General features: G+C 29.4%; 3 protein-coding genes across 3 annotated transcripts in view; all 3 read left to right on the top strand.

The window, feature by feature from the left end:
- Positions 1-378, top strand: part of LOC113378645 (dynein heavy chain 6, axonemal-like) — a 33,577-nt gene extending 33,199 nt beyond the window's left edge. The window contains exon 63 of the mRNA XM_026619203.1: positions 13-378. Within this exon, the coding sequence (XP_026474988.1) occupies positions 13-378 (366 nt within the window). The remainder of the gene's footprint in view (positions 1-12) is intronic.
- Positions 379-1,260: 882 nt separating this feature from the next.
- On the top strand, positions 1,261-2,756 carry LOC113377844 (DNA-directed RNA polymerase II subunit RPB7). The gene is made up of 6 exons (XM_026618280.1): positions 1,261-1,421; positions 1,857-1,966; positions 2,053-2,212; positions 2,281-2,331; positions 2,406-2,543; positions 2,614-2,756. Exons 1-6 carry the CDS (start codon positions 1,410-1,412, stop codon positions 2,662-2,664), a joined length of 522 nt encoding a protein of 173 aa, XP_026474065.1. The 5' UTR covers positions 1,261-1,409; the 3' UTR covers positions 2,665-2,756.
- A 3,791-nt stretch (positions 2,757-6,547) lies between these two features.
- The window catches only part of LOC113378643 (phosphatidylinositol-binding clathrin assembly protein LAP-like), a 56,064-nt gene continuing 43,157 nt past the window's right edge, over positions 6,548-19,454 (top strand). The window contains 1 exon segment of the mRNA XM_026619201.1: positions 6,548-6,899. Coding sequence (XP_026474986.1) covers positions 6,770-6,899 — 130 coding nt within the window. The 5' untranslated portion in view covers positions 6,548-6,769.

Genomic DNA, 19,454 nt, shown 5'->3' with positions numbered 1-19,454 from the left:
TTCTATTCCCAGGCATCATTTCTCTACGGAGATTTACCTACATCATCCATCGTCATCCACGGTTTGTATCTACAATGTGCCAAATGGGATTTTAAAAATAAAATTTTAGCGGAGCAGGATTTAAACAAAATATACTCTCAGATGCCTGCCATCAAAATAACACCTCGTTTAGATGGCATTTTGGTGTTCCGCAAAGATCATTACGAGGCCCCAGTGTATGGAATTTCCGATTGTGAGCATTGTACGGCCACTTCGGTAGACGATAGAAGTTCCAATTTTATCACAAGTATTCTTTTGCCGTCGAAGAAAAAAAGTGAATTTTGGATATTGAGAAGTGTGATGCTGCTGTGTCAAATTGAGAATTCGGATGGTAAATGATGGTTAGGGGTAAGTTTTAGTATATAGTGATAATTTTAACAACTATATTGATTAATTTTATGTTAAGAAACTATTTTATATCAATAAATCTTTATTGAAAAATCAATCATAAACTAGTTGTGTATGGCATCGTGCCTTAAGGCAAATTACTGGAACTTCCCATACCGTAACGAGCTGTTCAAGGAATATTAAATGTTTTGAAATAGACTATTATAAATACTACAACATTGTTTTTTGAATCATTCAATTCGGATGCTTAGTTCTCTCAAAAATTGAGATTTTTTGCACACTTAGCTGGGTATCTCCATAACGGCTGGACCTGCCTTTGCTAAAAACTATTTACCTCTTCTCCCTCGTTTCTTGAATCATTCAAATCGGATACTCCGTTCTCTCAAAAACTCGAAATATATTTTCTGCACTCTGCTCCGTATCTCCGAAATCGCTAGACTTGCCTTTGCCAAAAACTAATCACCACTTCTTTCTATCAATAGGAATCGAATGTTTCTTTAATTGTTCAAATCGGTTGATCCGTGTGCCCGAAAACGTGGTCGAAAAAATGCGGACATACAAAATGTTCGATTTTTGGACGATTACAATAACTTACCCTACGGAAAGTTAATTACTTTAAAATTATAATTTTTTAACTTATTTTAAAGTTAGGCATTTGTGAAATAATTATTTTTTCATCTTGAATGATGACACACATTACACATACAATGCCGAAACGTACATAATAAATAGTTTCGACTATTTTGCTGCAAAAACTAGTGACATCTAACTATGTTTAAATTTTCTTTTTATGATTCAAATTCGCGTTAAATTTTCGCGGTTCAAGTGACAGCTAGCGTCAACTTCACTCCAAAGAATTGCATTTGACAACTGACAACAACAATATGTCGGATGAATTTATTTATGTCTGATTGCATTAATGCAAATTGATTAAAGAGTATAATTATTAATTGCATATATAATATATAATAAGTGATAGTGTTATTGTGTTATAAGCAAAAAAGTTTTATAAGATAAAAAAAATGTTTTACCATGTAAGTGCAGTGTATAAATCTCTATTGTATAATTGAGGTTATGTTCTGTGATGTTTCACTAAATTCAATAAATGTTTATAAATTCGATAAATAACGTAACGTTGTTTATAAAAATGAGTTCATTTACAATTTTTACATTGATATTTATGGCAGAACTATGTACTTGCATAATAAACCCATATTATGTTTTGATTTAAATTGTACAGATTGATGCATGAATTTATATTCATACATGTTGTAAACGTTATTGGCTATAACTATGTCATAATAATTGTTATAATACAAACATTATTTCATATTCATTGTAATATGATAATTAACTCAGATAATGTTTTGAGACTGAGTTTACGAGAACAATATATGTAGCATTAAGCATTTATAATTTCTATGCATATATTATTATATTATATATTATTAATTTATATACCAATTTAGATTTCATTGGAGCATGAAATATTATTACATCCGCGATATTTTGGGCCCCAATTATTGGATACAGTGAAACAGAAGCTTTTCACAGAAGTCGAAGGAACTTGTACTGGAAAGTATGTTTTACACTTATATAAATCAATTAGAAACTTAATTAAAATATTAGTTATTAAATATTAACCTTAATGTTTCTGTTTTGTAGGTATGGTTTTGTAATAGCCGTAACAACTATTGATAGTATTGGATCAGGTTTAATTTTACCGGGCCAAGGTTTTGTAGTTTATCCTGTTAAGTATAAAGCTATAGTTTTTCGACCATTTAAAGGCGAAGTTCTTGATGCAGTTGTAACACAAGTTAATAAGGTAATATTACTAATTTTAATTGCATTCAGTTAAAACATATTACTGATACTTTATTTTGTAAATTTTAGGTTGGCATGTTTGCTGAGATTGGTCCTTTATCATGTTTCATTTCCCATCACGTAAGTATATCATTTTTATATAATTTACAATAAAAATGAGAAGAGTTATTATACTATTAAAAATTTTATTGTAGTCAATACCATCTGATATGCAATTTTGTCCGAATATAAATCCACCTTGTTATAAATCAAACGCTGAGGATAATGTTATAGCTGCTGAAGATGAAATAAGATTAAAAATTGTTGGAACACGAGTTGACGCTGGAGGCATTGTAAGTTTAAATTTTTTTTTATATTACTTGTCATACTATCGAATAATTTTAATTGTGTTTTTACTTTTAGTTTGCTATCGGTACATTGATGGATGATTACTTAGGTCTAGTTGGTCAATAAGTAGTTTAGGTAAATTGAAGTGATATTTATTTAAAATATTTTTCAATATTTTCTTTTTGTACATCGTAACATTTATAAATAAAGAATTTAACAGAGAATAAAATGTTTGTAATTGGAATAGTACAAATATTTTAACTTATGCTTGTGTTGTATGATATTCTCTTTGAAGTTTGAATATTATAATAACAACATAAATAATAAATTAATGGTTAAGTGAAAGTATTTTTTTAATTTCTCCATTTTAAATTCTCCATTAATATGAAATATTCAGATCAAATTTAATTGAAGGAGTCTGCAATAATATTGCTCCAGTTTTCAATAAAATTACATAAATGCAAAAGGCACAGAAGTTGAATGAACGAGATCTACAGTTTTTTTTTTGTATTAGCCATCTGAAATTTTTTTTTGCATATTATTTAAGAATAATTGTTCAGAATCTGGAACTCTAGCACATTGAATACATATATTCAAAATGATTTTCGAAGTTGGGCATAATAAACATTTATTTTTTTGATGATTCAAATAAAATACCAATTGAACAAGTGTGGATGAAAAGCAGGAAAGTGTTTTGGAATATAACTGCACCGATGGTCATTTTTTCGAAATTTACATAGCTTATGTAGCATATAAATATTAAATGTGAAGCAAGTTTGAAAAAAGCTCATAATCTAATACAACCTTCAAAAATATTTACTTCTGAGTTGAAAAAGAATTATCCAGAGTTGATAAAAAGTGATTTTTTGTTAGAACATATTTGACTATAGCTAGACTGGATAATTAAAAGGAAACTCTATTAAAAAATATATGTTGGCACTTCATAAGCATAATCTGAAAAGGCACATTGTATCTTATATATTGTAAAATGCATCTTTAAATATTTAATGGTAGTAAACCTAGGAAAAGCATAAATAATAAAGCTAGTCTTCTAATACACACAATGTGTACCAATTGATGACAAAGGATTGATAACTTCTCAAAAGTTATAGATATTGTAATATAATGTAGGAAAACAGTGTAAGCAAAACTATTGGAATTAAATCAAAGATTATATTCAAACAATCAATTCAAAGGAAATATTGTTGAATAGTTTTGAAGCAAAGATTAGTTGAGCTATTTCTTTGCAATTAAGTTGAAAGCTATTTCTTTGCAAATTGTTGAAAGTTTATTTTCGCGAGTTTGTTAAAACTTTGATAATGGTCTAAAATGAATCACCCTAAAATATTATTAGTCTAAAGAATGTGGTTTGGTAATAAAAAACTATTAAAGTTTGCAATATACACGTTTTATATTCACTTTAAATCAAGAAATAAAAATCTACACAGGTTTTCCTTAAATAGGTTCAGGATTAAGTCAATTAATTGACTACTTAATGTAAATAATTATTTACACGTATTGGAAATTTTATTTGGTTCTTTAGATAGTTCATTAAATAAAACTATTAAAATGAAAAAGTGCAAATTAATACATAGAATTAAATATAGTAAAATGAAAACAGATACAGCAATATTAATAAAAAAAGAAATAGATGAGCACATCACAAGACAAAACAAAAACTTTTATCCACAACAAAATTTTCATCTAGAACAAATGAGACCGCACTATATGGAGTGCTATGAAACTATTCAAACACAAAGACAAGTTAAAAAAAAATTACAAAATAATGAGATGATTGGATTAGAGAATGTGTATATGAATACCCAGTAAGCACGCGACATCAGTGCAATAGTCGCACTGATGTCGCGCCGGCGACATGAGACATCGCCGCGTCGTAGTCACGAATGTGTTATTGAGATGGATTCTACACTTGAATCAACATCGCATCACGATATCTCTCTCGCGACCACCGTACGACATCTAAGCAATATCCAATTTTAGTATAAATGCAAGCATAATTTTTTTACAGAATTAATAGACAATTTATTAGAAAAGCATTTATTTATTTATAATAATTACAAATTATTGAAAGATTACAAATTGGTATGACAAACGTTTACAGATAATTCTACTTTAAAACAGTCATAAATAACATAAATCCTAATTATAATTGAATGAGAGATATGAAATATTAAAATGGTCATATCATACAAAAACCTATCACCCGTTTTACATGGAAGATAGGTTTTATAAAAGCCCTTTTTGTCAGTTTTTAATTTGATGAATAACAAATACATTGAACAAAAAATAAATATTAATATATTTAATATCAAACACATTTAATAAATTGTAGCTTTATTCATAGAAAAAAGAATTAGAGGTTTCTGAACATTTTGGCATACCATAGAAGCAATGGATGTATGTGTGTGTGTGTGTGCGGATACAAATTTTCGTTGACGATTTTGTGAACACGGATCAACCGATTTGAATAATTAAAGAAACATTCGATTTTTACTGATAAGAAAACGTGCTGATTAGTTTTTGGCAAAGGCAGGTCCAGCTGTTTCTGAGATACGGGGCAAAATGTTCCAAAAACGGTAACTCAGTTTTTAAGAGAACGGAGCGTCCGATTTTAATAATTCAAAAAACATTTTAATTGTATTGACAAAATGAACAACTGGTCAAATTTTTGTAAAGGCAGGTCCAGCGTCTCCGGAAATACAATAAAAAAAACTAAAAATAATGCCATTTGGCGGTCAAAACTGAACATTAGACATATGTACATCGTATTATCAGATATTATATAAAGATTATAACTAGCTGTAAGTGGAATTCTGTCTTAAGGCAAATTGCTGGAACTTCCCGTACCAAAAATCATTATTTTTTTAAAAACGATTAACATTTTTGAAAAAAAATTACTTTGAAAAAATAAGATTTTTGAGAAACTATAAATTGGACAAAAAATTACTATTTTTTGAAAAAAAAAATTTAAAAAAAAATTTTTTTTTTTAATTTTTTTTCTTTATTTTGACATATTGTGGAAGATCTGAACTTTTTTTTCAAAGCAATCGTACTGCTTTAACTGCATAGGGACAAAATATAAAGCGCGTAAGCGCCGCGTCGCTGTCTAACGCATCAGCATTGGTACGGAACCCATAAGAATGTTAACTTAATGTATACTTATTGTTAAAATCTCTATAAAATATCTGATAATTTGATGTGCATATGTCTAATGATTATTTTTGACCGCCAAATGGCTAATTTTTTTACTTTTTTCTCCATATCTCCGAAACCGCTAGACCTACCTTCATGAAAATTTTGTCGATTCTTCATCTTGTCAATACAAGTGAAATGTTTTTTGAATTTGAATTTGAGAAATCGGACGCTCCGTTCTCTTAAAAACTGAGTTACCGTTTTCGGCACTTTTTGCCCCGTATCTTCGGAACGGCTAGACCTCCCTTCGCCAAAAACTAATCAGCACGTCTTCTTATCAATACAAATCGAATGTTTTTTGAATTATTCAAATCGGTTGATCCGTGTTCCCGAAATCGTCGACGAAAATTTGTATCCGTACATACATACACACACGTACATACATACACACACACACACACACACATACATGCATTTTTTCTAAGGTATGCCAAAATGTTCAGAAACCTCTGAAACGTAAAGATATATAAAAATTTTCATTTTTGTTTTTTTTGCGATTACTATAATTTGCCCTACGGGAAGTTAATAATTCAGTTTTCGGTACGGGAAGTTCCAGCAATTTGCCTAAAGGCACGATGCCACGCACCACCAGTTATGCAATTTGGATTAAGAAAACATCCCACTTATGTCTAGTCATATCTTTTGATGTATAAAATTCACATTCAAAAGTAACGTTTCTCCTTTTCGTTTCGTCCGTCGTCCGTCGGCGGCGCTGCCGTCTCCCTAATCTGACAGCTCCCACCGCTGTGTGTCGCGTCCCGTCCCATTGACGTCACTCGCTTACGCAGCGCGGCCATGTTGGAACGTGAGCGATCCACCGATACAGCTGTCATGAGAGTTTTTCAAGACAGCAGTCGTTAGTCCCAATCGCTTCGCAAGTGGTGTAATAATTCCAAGGATCGGGGTTCGAGTCCCCCCGACAGGATAGTGTTTGTGTGATTGTGTCGTCGAAACAAGCAACCGACAGTGTGAAAAGTGTTTTTAATAAATTTCGGCTATTAGAATATAGGTGGTTAATATGGCCGGCCAGACCATCAACGATAGATTGCTAGCGGCGAGGCACAGTATCGCCGGCCAAGGGCTGGCGAAGTCCGTCTGCAAGGCGACCACGGAGGAAATGATAGCCCCCAAAAAGAAACATTTGGACTGTGAGTAGTTTATAATTGACGTAGGAATAATTTACGTGTTTGGGGCCGATGGGGCGATCGATAGATAGATTGTACGTTGGGGGTACGTGCAAGGGGCGGATCGGGGGATGACGGGTTGGCGGAGGTCGGATGCACGAGGTCCGAGGAACTTGATTGATTCTAATTCGATTCTTATAAGAATGCTAATTGTGTAATGTACATCTAGTCTAAAGAAACAAATATTTCTTGAATTCCCACGATTGCAAGTATTGCACGACATTCTATATTAGAACTAAATTATCATATAAAAATGATGCAGTTTTATGCACTTACATGAAGTTAGTGCATTTATCACATTATCTACATAAACATTTTATTTACAAATTTCTTAATACCTTTATCTTCATTTACCACGATTTTTACGAATCTGCAATCTCCAAGCAATATGTAACAACTATCCATTATAATGTTACCAAAAATGGATTCCAAACAGAATCTTTTATTTTTTCATGGGCCCTCGAGTTGTTGACTAAAAGGTGTAACCTTGTCCTTAACAACCATGGCGGATGCACCTCGTGATCATAATTTTGACATATATTTTATTTCAAACTAGAATCTCTTGTAATGTAATCTACTGGTAATAGTTCTTGTATTATTCTTACTAGATTCCAGTTTGAAGAATGCCTTTCTTACTTTCTTCCCAAGCGTCCTTGCCATGTGTCATTGGACTTTTTTCTCACATTTTTCTCACATATCTTATTTGCTTAGAAATGCTATACTAAATTGAATCTCGAATTTTGTAATTGTATTATTGTAAGTCAGTAACATATTTATTTTATTGGCTTACTTAGAGCATTTAACCACCTACAAAATTTTATATTCTATACTATATTTATATATGTATCTATACATACATACATATTTTTATATGCATCCTTTTCTATCATGTTTCTCATTCCAACTAATTTCTTCATTCTTCTTTTTCTTCTAATCCTGTTTTTTTTTATACTATATTTATATGTGTATATCATATTCTATTTCCTATTCATATTCTTCTTTATTCTTCTACTTTATCCTTCTTCTTTATTCTTCTTCTTTATTCTTCTTTTCTTCTAACTTCTAAATCTATTTAATCTCAAATCAATTCAAGTTCTATTTAATTTCTCAGTCAATTAACAATTTACATATTATACTTAGTCTGTTCAAAAACGCGTTTTATAAATTCTTTTGAAAAGTGTTATATTAAAAATGGATTTACAAAAAACCTATGCAAAGTACTAGAATCTTATTGCATCATAAAATTTTGCCAAATTTACTGTATGAATCAATTAAGTATGAATCTAACTAAATTCAGTCATTAAACAGCTGTTGCTGTAACAAAATATTAATACACAGAAAAAAATTAAAAAAAATATAATAATGTTACTAAATTGTTATCAAACTTTAGTTTGATACAACACGTTAAAAAAAAACATTACAATGATACCAAATTGTTATCAAACTTTAGTTTGGTACAACATGTTTATCATAATTGTATTTTCAGTTATATATAATCTACATTATTACGACTTTCCTGATTCTTAAAACTTTTCATTGAAATCATTATTGTGATGGTAATCAATTATTTCTTTTCTTACAATATACAAATATGTTTTTGCTAGTTCTGGAAATTTTTCCTTAAGGTATTTTTTCTGATAGACAACAATCATTTCAATGAATTGAAGTCTTACAATTGCAATTAATTTATAAAAGAAGTTCTAACGAACCTAAACTTTTTTTCAGGTTTGAAAAATATGTTATGTACATTTTAATAAAATTTAGTAGAATGGTCAATTTTTTTAAATACAAGTATACTTACAATATACATTTTAAAGATTTTCCTAATCATCGAAACTTTTCATTAAGACTAAGAAACATAAAATTTTTATGATAGTCTTCAATTATTCCAATGAATTTTGCCTTACAATTACAATTGATTTATAAAGAAGCCAATTTTTATTTAGCTATGAGAAGTATATTAGATTCTAATAACATTTTGTAGAATGGTCAAAATTTGTTTATTATTACATATAACCTTGCAATATACATAATTACGACTTATCTAATTTTCGAAATTTTTGTCATAGTCCATAATTATTCGCGCGAAATTTATATAACAACTTCAACTGATTTGCAAAAGAAGTTCTGATAAAGCAATTTGCTGAATTTGAAAATTATCGAAATTTGTAGTTAAATCAGTTTCATCTCAAATTAGGCTCTGAAAATGTTCACACAGTAATTTAAAATTAATTTTCGTTAATTGCACGCAATTATATACAATTTTTATAAAAATTTTACGTAAATTTCCAAAAGTTGTCCAAAACTCTTACCATTTTGTATAAGTGTCTCTGTTTCAATTTCGTTCTCTCTTTCTTACGGTTTCGTTCTTTCTCTCTCTCTTTCTCTCTTACGGTTTCGTTCTCTCTCTCTCTCTTACGGTTTCTGTCTTACAATTTCGTCTCTTACAAATTCTGTCTTACAATTTTGTTTCTTACAATTTTGTCTCTTACAAATTCTGTCTTACAATTTTGCCGTTCACAATTTCTGTCTTATAATTTTGTCGTTCACAACTTCTGTCTAACAATTTTGTCTCTTACAAATTCTGTCTTACAATTTTGTCTCTTACAAATTCTGCCTTTTACAATTTTGTCGTTTACAAATTCTGCCTTTTACAATTTTGTCGTTTACAAATTCTGTCTTACAATTTTGTCTTTCACAATTTCTGTCTTACAATTATGTCTCTTGACAAATTTGAATCTTTATATTCAAAATTAGGAATTTCAAGGCGTTTGTAATGAGCAACTATATATAATTTTTAATTTGGGATATAGATTTTGCTCAATAATATCGGTCTGTGTATTTTGCTTTCTGTAGTTCTATTGACACTTTTATGTCCTGTAATAAAATCTAGGTGATTATTGTAACTTTGTTTTTTTTCTGATTGTTATGAATTATTTCTTCTAATTTATAAAACTTACATTTACTGAATTTATTGAATTTTGTGTATTTAATTTTAATTCAATTCAAAGTCACTCTCAAGTCTGTACATTTTTGCATTTAAGTAAAACAATCTTCAACGCAGTTGCTAACTATTATTTCAAAAATAAATCGTTTATTATCGTTACAATTCGTTTTAATCAGTGTATAATATTACCCTTTACAATATAATATAAACTTTTATAATCTTACATTTTAGTTTTGTCTTCAACTTACATGCTTCTACAAAATCTCGTTATCTAAAAACATTGATTTTTAATAAAATCACACGCGCCACGTTGTAAACATAATCGCAAAAAGTCAAAAATGAAAATTTTTGCGTATTTTTACGTTTCATATTTTCAAATTTTGAATTTCGAAAAAAAAATCAATTTTTGGTACGAAAAGTTTCAGCAATTTGCCATAAGGCACAATGCCATGCACCACTAGTCCATTCCCATGCCTGGAAATCTTTATAATTACTTTATTCATTTAAGACGAATCGAAACGTTTTATATTTATGCCGCCTCGTAAATTTTACATTCAACGACATTTATATTCTTGGAATGTAATAAATAGCCATTACAATCCTTTATCGAATTCCATGAAGTGACTTTTTGTTACGAAATACTTTTTGATAAAATAAATTACACGAGATTAAAATTAGTACAATCGTATATTATTTGCATTTAATATATTTTATTATGCATTATTTTATTTGATTCTCTAAATGTATTAATTAGCATGAGCAAGAGAGCTTAATTGAAATGCAAAGTCCGACCGGTCTGTTAGTTTATTTTGCATTTGAAGTAATCGTACCAGAGTTTCTCAAAATGTCGGTCGCAAAAATAAAAATGTATTGTAAAAGATAAGAATTTGAAGGACTTTCATATTTTAAAATCTTCGAACTAATTACGGATAATTGATATTGCTCAAAATATTTTTTCAACAATGCACATACAAGAATTTTATCTTGATTAGAAGTTTAAAAGTAGAAACTATACTATGGTGGATTTCTCTATATAATTTCTTGATAATTTGTGTTTTCTAAAATCATTGCTTCAATATTGTAATTTTACAATTTTATTGAAAATTGCAAAATTCTGTTGATATTGCAAATAAACCTAACCCAGCACGTGGTTAGCTTTATATCATTGAGTTAGGTTCGTTTCTTAATATTAACTATATCATCATAAAAAAAGAAAACACAACTGCAGGAGTTTCACACATAAAATGTAACTTCACTCTTATGTTATTATGCCACATCACAAAGATTTTTTTCATGTTTGTGCGTTTTCTAGGTTAGTTTTCTATCTAAAACTCTTGACTGCCCAGCAAACCACATACAGTTTTTAGTACCATTTTATATGAAAAACTCAGCGTAACATAGTCTTGCCATAATTGGTTTATTTTACGGCTGAATTGGCTCATAAATCGAGTTGATATAATAATTTCGGACAACCTACTTCAAGCATAATATAGTAATATCCATTTTTACTGAAAAATAAAAAACAAAATGTCTTCAACTGAAAATAGACATTACTGCAATCGGTTAAAATTTTTCATCACCATTCGAACAATTATAAAATCGAATAATCAAGAATAAGAATAATAAAAGAATTGAGAATAAGATTAATAAGAGAACTAAGAATAAGAATCAGAATAATATGAGAATCGAGAATAAGAATAAGAATAGTAAAAGAATCGAGAATAAGAATAAGAATAATAAAAGAATCGAGAATAAGAATAAGAATAATAAAAGAATCGAGAATAGGAATCTAGAATAGGTATAAAATAAAAGAAGCAAGAATAAGAATAATAGAAGAATCTAGAATAAGTATAAAATGAAAGAAGCAAGAATAAGAATAATAAAAGAATCTAGAATCACAATAATAAGAGTCAAGAATAAGTATAAAATAATCACAATAAAAATACAGGTGTGTCAATTATTGGGTAGCCTTTTACAAAATCCAAGTAATCGAGAAGTATCATAAAATCAGTATATAGAACTTTGTCCTGATTCTTATTCAAAAACAATAAAAAACATAATAATCCCTTAAAACTATTTCACGTGAAGAAATATACCAGACACAATGTCAAAGAATATTTTTTAAAGAAATTTCCTAAAATTTTTAACTTAGACTTTACTAGATAAATTTTTTGTAGATGCTTCATCAAGTCACTATCAATTACAATACCAAGAGATCAGACTTTGATATATCTACTACTGAATACTCGAAATAATGTTTGTTTTTGTAATATAAGAATTTAACAAACAAGCAAAAAAAATGGCGCGTGTACATACAAATGTTGACGACTACGTCTTGCTTTGTGTAGTTCCATCATATAAATAACCTTATTATTGATAATTTATAATTTTTTCCTCTCCCTTGTTTCATAGTTCATATTTTACTTTTCAAAATTGTACTTCATTCCCACGTAAATCGTTTTACATCTGCACACGTTTTTATCCTAGTACTTTCATTTTTTTGCACTATTTTTTAACTTCCCGTAGGATATGATTGCCATTGTCCAACAATCGAAGTTGATTTTTTTTGAATATTTTCACGTTTGAAGGTTTCTGAACGTTTTGGCATACCTTAGCCAGATTTGAAAATTCTCAAAAATTTGGGTTTTTCAAAATTTCGAAAAAAACTGTTTTTTTTTTCAAATTTAGTTTTTGGTACGGGCAGTTCCAGCAATTTACGATACCATGTACTTTCATTTCTTCGCACTATTTTTTCAAATTGGTTTTGATCTATATTTCTTTGGACCAACGTTGTTCCACGTTGGGTATTTAGTAGATGTTTTTTATATTGTTGGGACTCTACGTGGTTTAATGGTTAGTTATTGGATTTGAATCAAAAGTTCGGACAGCCTGATGTCAAGCAGTAGTGACATCTGTTTCCACTTGAGAATAAAGGATTATGTTCTCAAATGAAAATCTATAAAGCTGCCTCATTTTAGAAGCCAGCAAAACAGCTCTTAGGACATTAGTTAAGCTCTGATTGCTGTTAAATTAAGGTGACCATATTTTTTTTGGGACTGCAGTTTTTAGTTAAATAATAAATGCTACTCAAGGATACACTAACAATCAGTTTTTTGTATATGAATAATTTTTTTTTAACGAAATTGCGGACTTCTAGTAAGAACTTGATTACTCAATTATATGTAGTACATTTTTATCTCTGTTTTATCTCTATATTTTCTGGTTGTGAGTCTCTATTGAATTTTTTTTATAATTAGTTTGAAAAAAAAATAGCACTTGTACCTTTATTTATATAAATTTACCTATTAGTTTTCGAAAAACCAGAACAATCCAGGACAAAAGATCTGAATCCGGGACACCGATTGCTTATAGAAAAACTTGGGACACAAGGTGGAAAACCGGGACTGTCCCTGCCAAACCGGAACGTATGGTCACTTTTTTTAAATTCATATAAAACTGCTAAATGCTACTTACAACTAGTTCAATCTTCTCATTTACCATTTCTCCAATGAAATCATTGGTCCATTATGATTTTTTCTATATTTTTTCTCCTAACCTTGAATTGTCGTCTCCATCAACGTGTCGTCTATTTGCCTTGCCGCCGAGTTGTTACAGCAGAACTAGTCGGTCGGAGCCGTTAAATGTAAATAAAATATTCAAAAGTGACTAATTCACTAAAGTATTTTCCCGTTAGTAATCGAAAATGTATTCTCGACTTGAAGATGTTGTATGAATTGAATGATGCTGATGATTTTATTGACAACTCATCCAATGGATGGAATGTTTATGACTGGTGGTTTGAATCTTCTTGTGTGCCGTATGGTAATACATATTTCAGAAGTAGTTTCTGAAAATAATTTAAATCCGAAACTTCTTGAATAGAGGTGTTTATTGTAAAATATAAATTTTAGTCTCCAAGTGAAAATAGTTGTTCCCCGGCATTGCTGGAAAAAAGTAACATACATATCATAACTATTGGAGAAAAGACGACCACCACTAGTTTGCTTTTTTCAAAAAAAAAAATTTAAGTTTGTTCCCAAATATTCCCTTTGCCAGCAATAGCAAATCCAGGAATTTGCCTTAAGGCACGATTTATGATTCACCATTTATTTATTGATTCTGGTGGCGTTAATTATCTGGTGGAGTATTGCGAAAATGGACAAGTATAATAATCTAATTATTTTACAAATTTTATTAATTTTTAATAGTTTTCTTAGTTCTTAAACAATATATTTAGTTATTGTATTTATAACATTTCAAGCACATAATAAATTTCTATAATTTTTTTAATTTCGGATAGTATAAATTGGAGCATTCACTGATTCTAAGAATTGACCGACGACAACTTGCCTTGAAAATATGATTTCTTTATGAATCACTTCATTACGATGTAAAAGTATAATAATTTATTCATACTCATTCTTTCATAAAAATGAAGCACTGTTATTCAGATTATAGTACTTGCTTATACATTTGGTTATATAAAATTTTGAATAATTGACTCCTTCTTATCCATATGGTTTAGTTGTTCAAAAAATAAAGTATCTTTTTATAAATTTATGATAAAACAAGGCATTTTTTGATAATATAGTTATATTCGCTAAAGTTGTTTACTTAACATCCTTCTTATTATTTAAAAATTCAAAGAATAAAAAAATTCATCTTTTTCAAAAAATTAAATTAAAAATTAGTTTTTTTCAAAATTTTAATTTTTGTCATGGGAAGTTCCAGCAATTTGCCTTAAGACACGATGCCCAGTACCAACTAGTTATAACATGTACTTTATTCGTTAAGTTTAGTGCTTGTTGAAATATTGTTTCTATGTTTTTTTTTTATTTTGATCCTTGTATAAAATTTTGTTCATCAAACTTTTCATAATTAATAGCGGTTGTAAAATAAGTAGATTGATACACTTTTCTATTTTCACAATTCTCTACCAGATACTAAACTTGAAAAAATTAAAATTTGATTGTTTGTTTTCATAGTTTTTGTAAATTTTTATGAAAATAAAAATTGGAAGAGGCTATTTCAACCCGCCTATGGAATTTTGTGTTCGGCAAATTTCTCATTCATAACGTATTGATTCCTATAAGCATACTCGACGTCTTGTAAGTAACATTACATACATCATTTTCAGATATTTGATGGGTTGTTAAAATTTTAATTTCAAGTACTTTTCGAAACCCCGGAACAAAAGAAAGATCCACATCCGGGACAAAAGATCCAAATCTGGTGCAAATACTGCTTTTAGAAAATCCCAGGGCACAAGGTGGAAATCCGGGATTGTACTGGTCAAACCGCGACGTATGGTCACCTTAAAAAAATCCTATTTCAACTCCTGATAATCATAATAAAAATTTATCGAAATCACTAGTATTGGCATAAGTTCATAGAAATAATCGCTAATAACAATTATTATTTCCTGAAAAACCATCACAAAAACGCCCTTTAAACTTTTGAAGGCGCGATACACGTTTGAACAGATTACGTTCAACTGTGACAATGACGCTCAACATCTGACAGGATCGTGACTATGGATTTCGTTCCTTTATACAGTTCCGGAAAGCTAAATAAAACTAGCCAATTTTTAAACAAGGCTACTGTATCATTTTTTCCCATGTATACCAATTTGCCTGTATTTCCCTTACTCCTTCCTCTTTGTCTTTTCAGCTTCTAGATTATTAAGGAAATTTTCCTTAGACCCTTGTTTATTCTATTCTCTAAGATTTACCGAAAATGATGAGCAACGTATTATCGTTCATCCTATCACAATTATATTGCAAATGAAGATCCATTAGCATTATATCACTGTGATCCGGCTCGAAGGACCATTTTGTGGATAACTTCTTCATAAATATTTCTTTAACCAATTTCACGGTTGTGCTTTCTTTTATTGAAAACTAGATGTAATTTGGTTTTGCTAATTAGACGGATTTAATTAAAAATTAATATTTTAACAACCCAATCATGATTTTATTAGACATCGACATTTTTGACACACTTTTTTTGTTTATGTACAAAAAGTCATAGCACCCTTAATCTAAATTGGAACTAATTTTCTTCATAAAATTATGAATTATTGCACTTTTTTCCATTTGACCAGAAAGCCTTTTACGGCGCTAAAGATCAGCTGACTCGCCTTTTCTCTCCCGTTTCTTAATAATCTTCTTCCAAATTTTTTGAAGACTTTGTTGAATTATCAAATAACGAGTGTGTTATGACAAACTACTAGATAGATTAAAAAGATAAATAAATAGAAGCTCATGATCCACCGAGATGCTGCTAACTCTATTAAATGAGTACACTTTGTTTATGTTGTCGAAGGACCAGATATAATTAGATAATGGCTATATCAGACAAATGAAATTAGAAAAATAACAGATAGTTTTAATTGTTGTATATTTAGCTAATTACATGAAATTTATATTAATAATAATTTACAAAGATTGATATACTGATTTTATATTATTTTTCTGTTAGTCAGTTTTGTGGATTTAAGCGACATCCCATTACATTTTTGTCCAATCAGTTGTTGACTTGCGATTTGTTTGAATCAAGTTCAAGGAAAAATAATTTTTTGGAAGGAATTATTAATATTGGAGGGTATGCAAGGGACATGATATATTACAATGAAGGATTAGTTTTTATAATTTGAATGATTTAGAACAGTGTTGAGCCTTAGGCGTTAACAGAGTACCTCAAGTGAGATTTTTCTCCAAATATGCTTTCACAACATGAGCAAAATAGAGAATATAACTCAAGTATACTATAACATCAAGTTCTTCTGATTGAACTGCCACTGAATGGCAACTTAATTCTTACTACAAATGGCCAAGGGCAGTGCGTTGTGTGAAGCGTTTGCGTACGAAAAAAGTGTTGTGCGAGGCACCACTAAATATATAATATATGTAATATATGTATATATTACATGTGTATGTTTATTATGTGATATAGATTATGAAATGCTTTCCGATCTGATTCCCACTTTGCTAATAAGCCGACTATTATATGTGTGAACTACATTCCGGATTTCATACGTCGTCATCGTCGTCTCCTCTTGCCGAGTCGAGTATTGTATCGCATTCTATTGTATTGTATTGTATTGTATTTATTGTATTTGTATTGTACTGTCTGTCTGTTATGTTATAGTATCTTGTGTCTTGTGTGTTATGCGATAGTTCTTCCAGAAGTCTATTTCATTTTGCTACCATTATGAATAAATAATTTCATTATATCACCGCTGCGAATTTCTTTTCATTATTATTTCAATGATGTTATATCATCCGTGCGAAGTGAAGCACCAGCTATGATTCGAAAGATGATTATAGATATATTTTAATATATATATATATATATATATATATATATATATATATATATATATGATTTAGTAGTTAATTTTGATGTTGAAATATATGAGTGAGTTCTTGAGGGCGATACATCAAACAAAGAATTTCTTTGTGTGTATCGCCCTCAAGAACTCACTCATATATATATATATATATATATATATATATATATTATTTATTTATTTATTTATTTATAATTTTATTTGAACAGCGATCAGAACTTATGGGTTCTATAAGCTGTTGTGATTAATATCTTACAAACTACGTTTGCTTTATTACAGATTGCAACCCAACCAGTTTTCACATCTCTGTATGATAAATTTTTATTACAATCTTTGTAGTAGGGCAAGTATGGTGCAACAATGCCGGGCAAGGGCTATTTTCAATTGGAAACATATATTGCTATCTATATTTCCAAGTGAAAATCGTTGTCACTGCTGCCTGACAACAGGCTGCTCGAAGTGGGTATCGAACCCGGGACCTCTGAAACAAGTCCCGTCGCTCTTAACCGCTTACCTACGGGCGAGCCCTATTTCAATATATAAATAGATAAATTTTAATATTTTTTACATTTTTTTTCCACAACCAGATACATTGTTTTCATTTCCTATTCTATTAAATTTGACTTGCTCTAAATTGTAATTTTAAAATATTGATTTTTCATACTTGTGTGTGCCCGGAACATATTTTATTTCTGTTTTATTTCTAACAAGGAGAACCTCAGGTTTACTCTTCTGGGATTTTGATGAAACTTTGCATATAGATGGAGTTGATAGTCAAATCGAATACCTTAAAATATTATAGGCCTATGAGTAGCGGTTTAATTTTTAAAAAATATTGAAGTTCGGATTCATTAATAAGAAACTTAAACATGATCGAGTTCAAATCCCATTATGGTATTTTCTTTGACTTTTTTTTTTTTTAACTTCCCTTAAGGCAAGTTATTGTAATCGTCCAAAAATAGATTTTTTTTGTATATCTTCACATTTTGAAGAATACTTTAGATACTTTAGAGAAGATGGATGTATTTTTGTCGATGATTTCGGGAACACGGTTCAACCGATTTGAATGATTCAAAAAACATTTGATTTCTATTGATAAGGAGACGTGCTGATTAGTTTTTGGGCAAGACAGGTCAAGTCGTTTCGAAGATACCGGGAAAAATTGCCAAAAATGGTAATTCAGTTTTTGAGGGAACGGAGCGTCCGATTCGAATGATTTAAAAAACATTTTACCTGTATTGATATAATGAAGAACTGATTAGATTTTTAAGAAAGCACATCTAGTGGTTTCGGATATTCAATAAAAAAAAGTAAAAATATGACATTTGGCGGTCAAGAATCATTAGACATATGTACACCAAATTATCAGATAATTTATAGAAATTTTAATGATTGCAATTTTTTTTTTACATTTTATGGGTTCCGTACAGAGATTTATCCGTTAAAAATTAGTCAATTTTTTTCAAAAATTTCAAAATTCTCGAAAATCTAATTTTATCAACGTTCTCAAGAAATTTTAAAGCTTCTAAGAATTTTGAATTACAGTACGAGAAGTTCCAGCAATTTGCCTTAAGAAACCACTATTCGTTTGATTTTATATTATTTTTAATGCGGAGAACCTCAGGCAACATTTACCATGATGTACCACAATTAAAAATTGATCAATGATTAATAAACATTGTCTTAAATATTGTAAACTAATTATTAAGAATACTGTAAATTTTATCAACGTATTTTATAGATCCAATATAAGTGCTTAGATTGGCCGACGATTTTTATGTTTAGAAGGAACTAACAAAACCTAATGGAGTCTAGTTAAAATGAATGCTTTCGAGGTCCTTATCTTAAATTTGTAAGAATTATATAAAATTTCGAAACTGAATGGCAGAATTAAAATTACCTATTTCAAATATAAAAATGAACTTCAAAATTTCTGAAATTTTAAAATTTATAAAAAAAAACAGTCAAAATTTGAATAAAACCCGGTATTCATTTTCGATATTTTTCAAACATGGATTTTTTTGTGACACATTTATTTTTTCAGATTTTATTCAAAATTTTCACACACATGTACAATACATAATTATGGTATTTTCTGAAATTATGGTATCAAATAAATAAATTAAAAAAATGTACATACATCTATTTTTTTTGTAAGATCAGGAGGCCTTGCAACGTAAAGATGTGCAAAAAAAATTATAATACGCTTCATTATTATTAT

The sequence above is a fragment of the Ctenocephalides felis genome, unplaced genomic scaffold (assembly GCF_003426905.1).
Source record: "Ctenocephalides felis isolate EL2017-DRISC unplaced genomic scaffold, ASM342690v1 CF-g0.4_SCAFFOLD_01886, whole genome shotgun sequence".
In the NCBI taxonomy this organism is placed as follows: Eukaryota; Metazoa; Arthropoda; class Insecta; order Siphonaptera; family Pulicidae; genus Ctenocephalides; species Ctenocephalides felis.
Note: the sequence above shows the minus strand (reverse complement) of the source record. Positions and strands in the feature narration are given on the sequence as shown.

Excerpts from the sequence above, each read along its gene's own strand:
- LOC113377844 (XM_026618280.1), top strand. Across the intron at positions 2,332-2,405 it reads CATGTTTCATTTCCCATCAC|TCAATACCATCTGATATGCA; the intron begins GTAAGTATATCA and ends ATTTTATTGTAG. Across the intron at positions 2,544-2,613 it reads GAGTTGACGCTGGAGGCATT|TTTGCTATCGGTACATTGAT; the intron begins GTAAGTTTAAAT and ends TTTTACTTTTAG.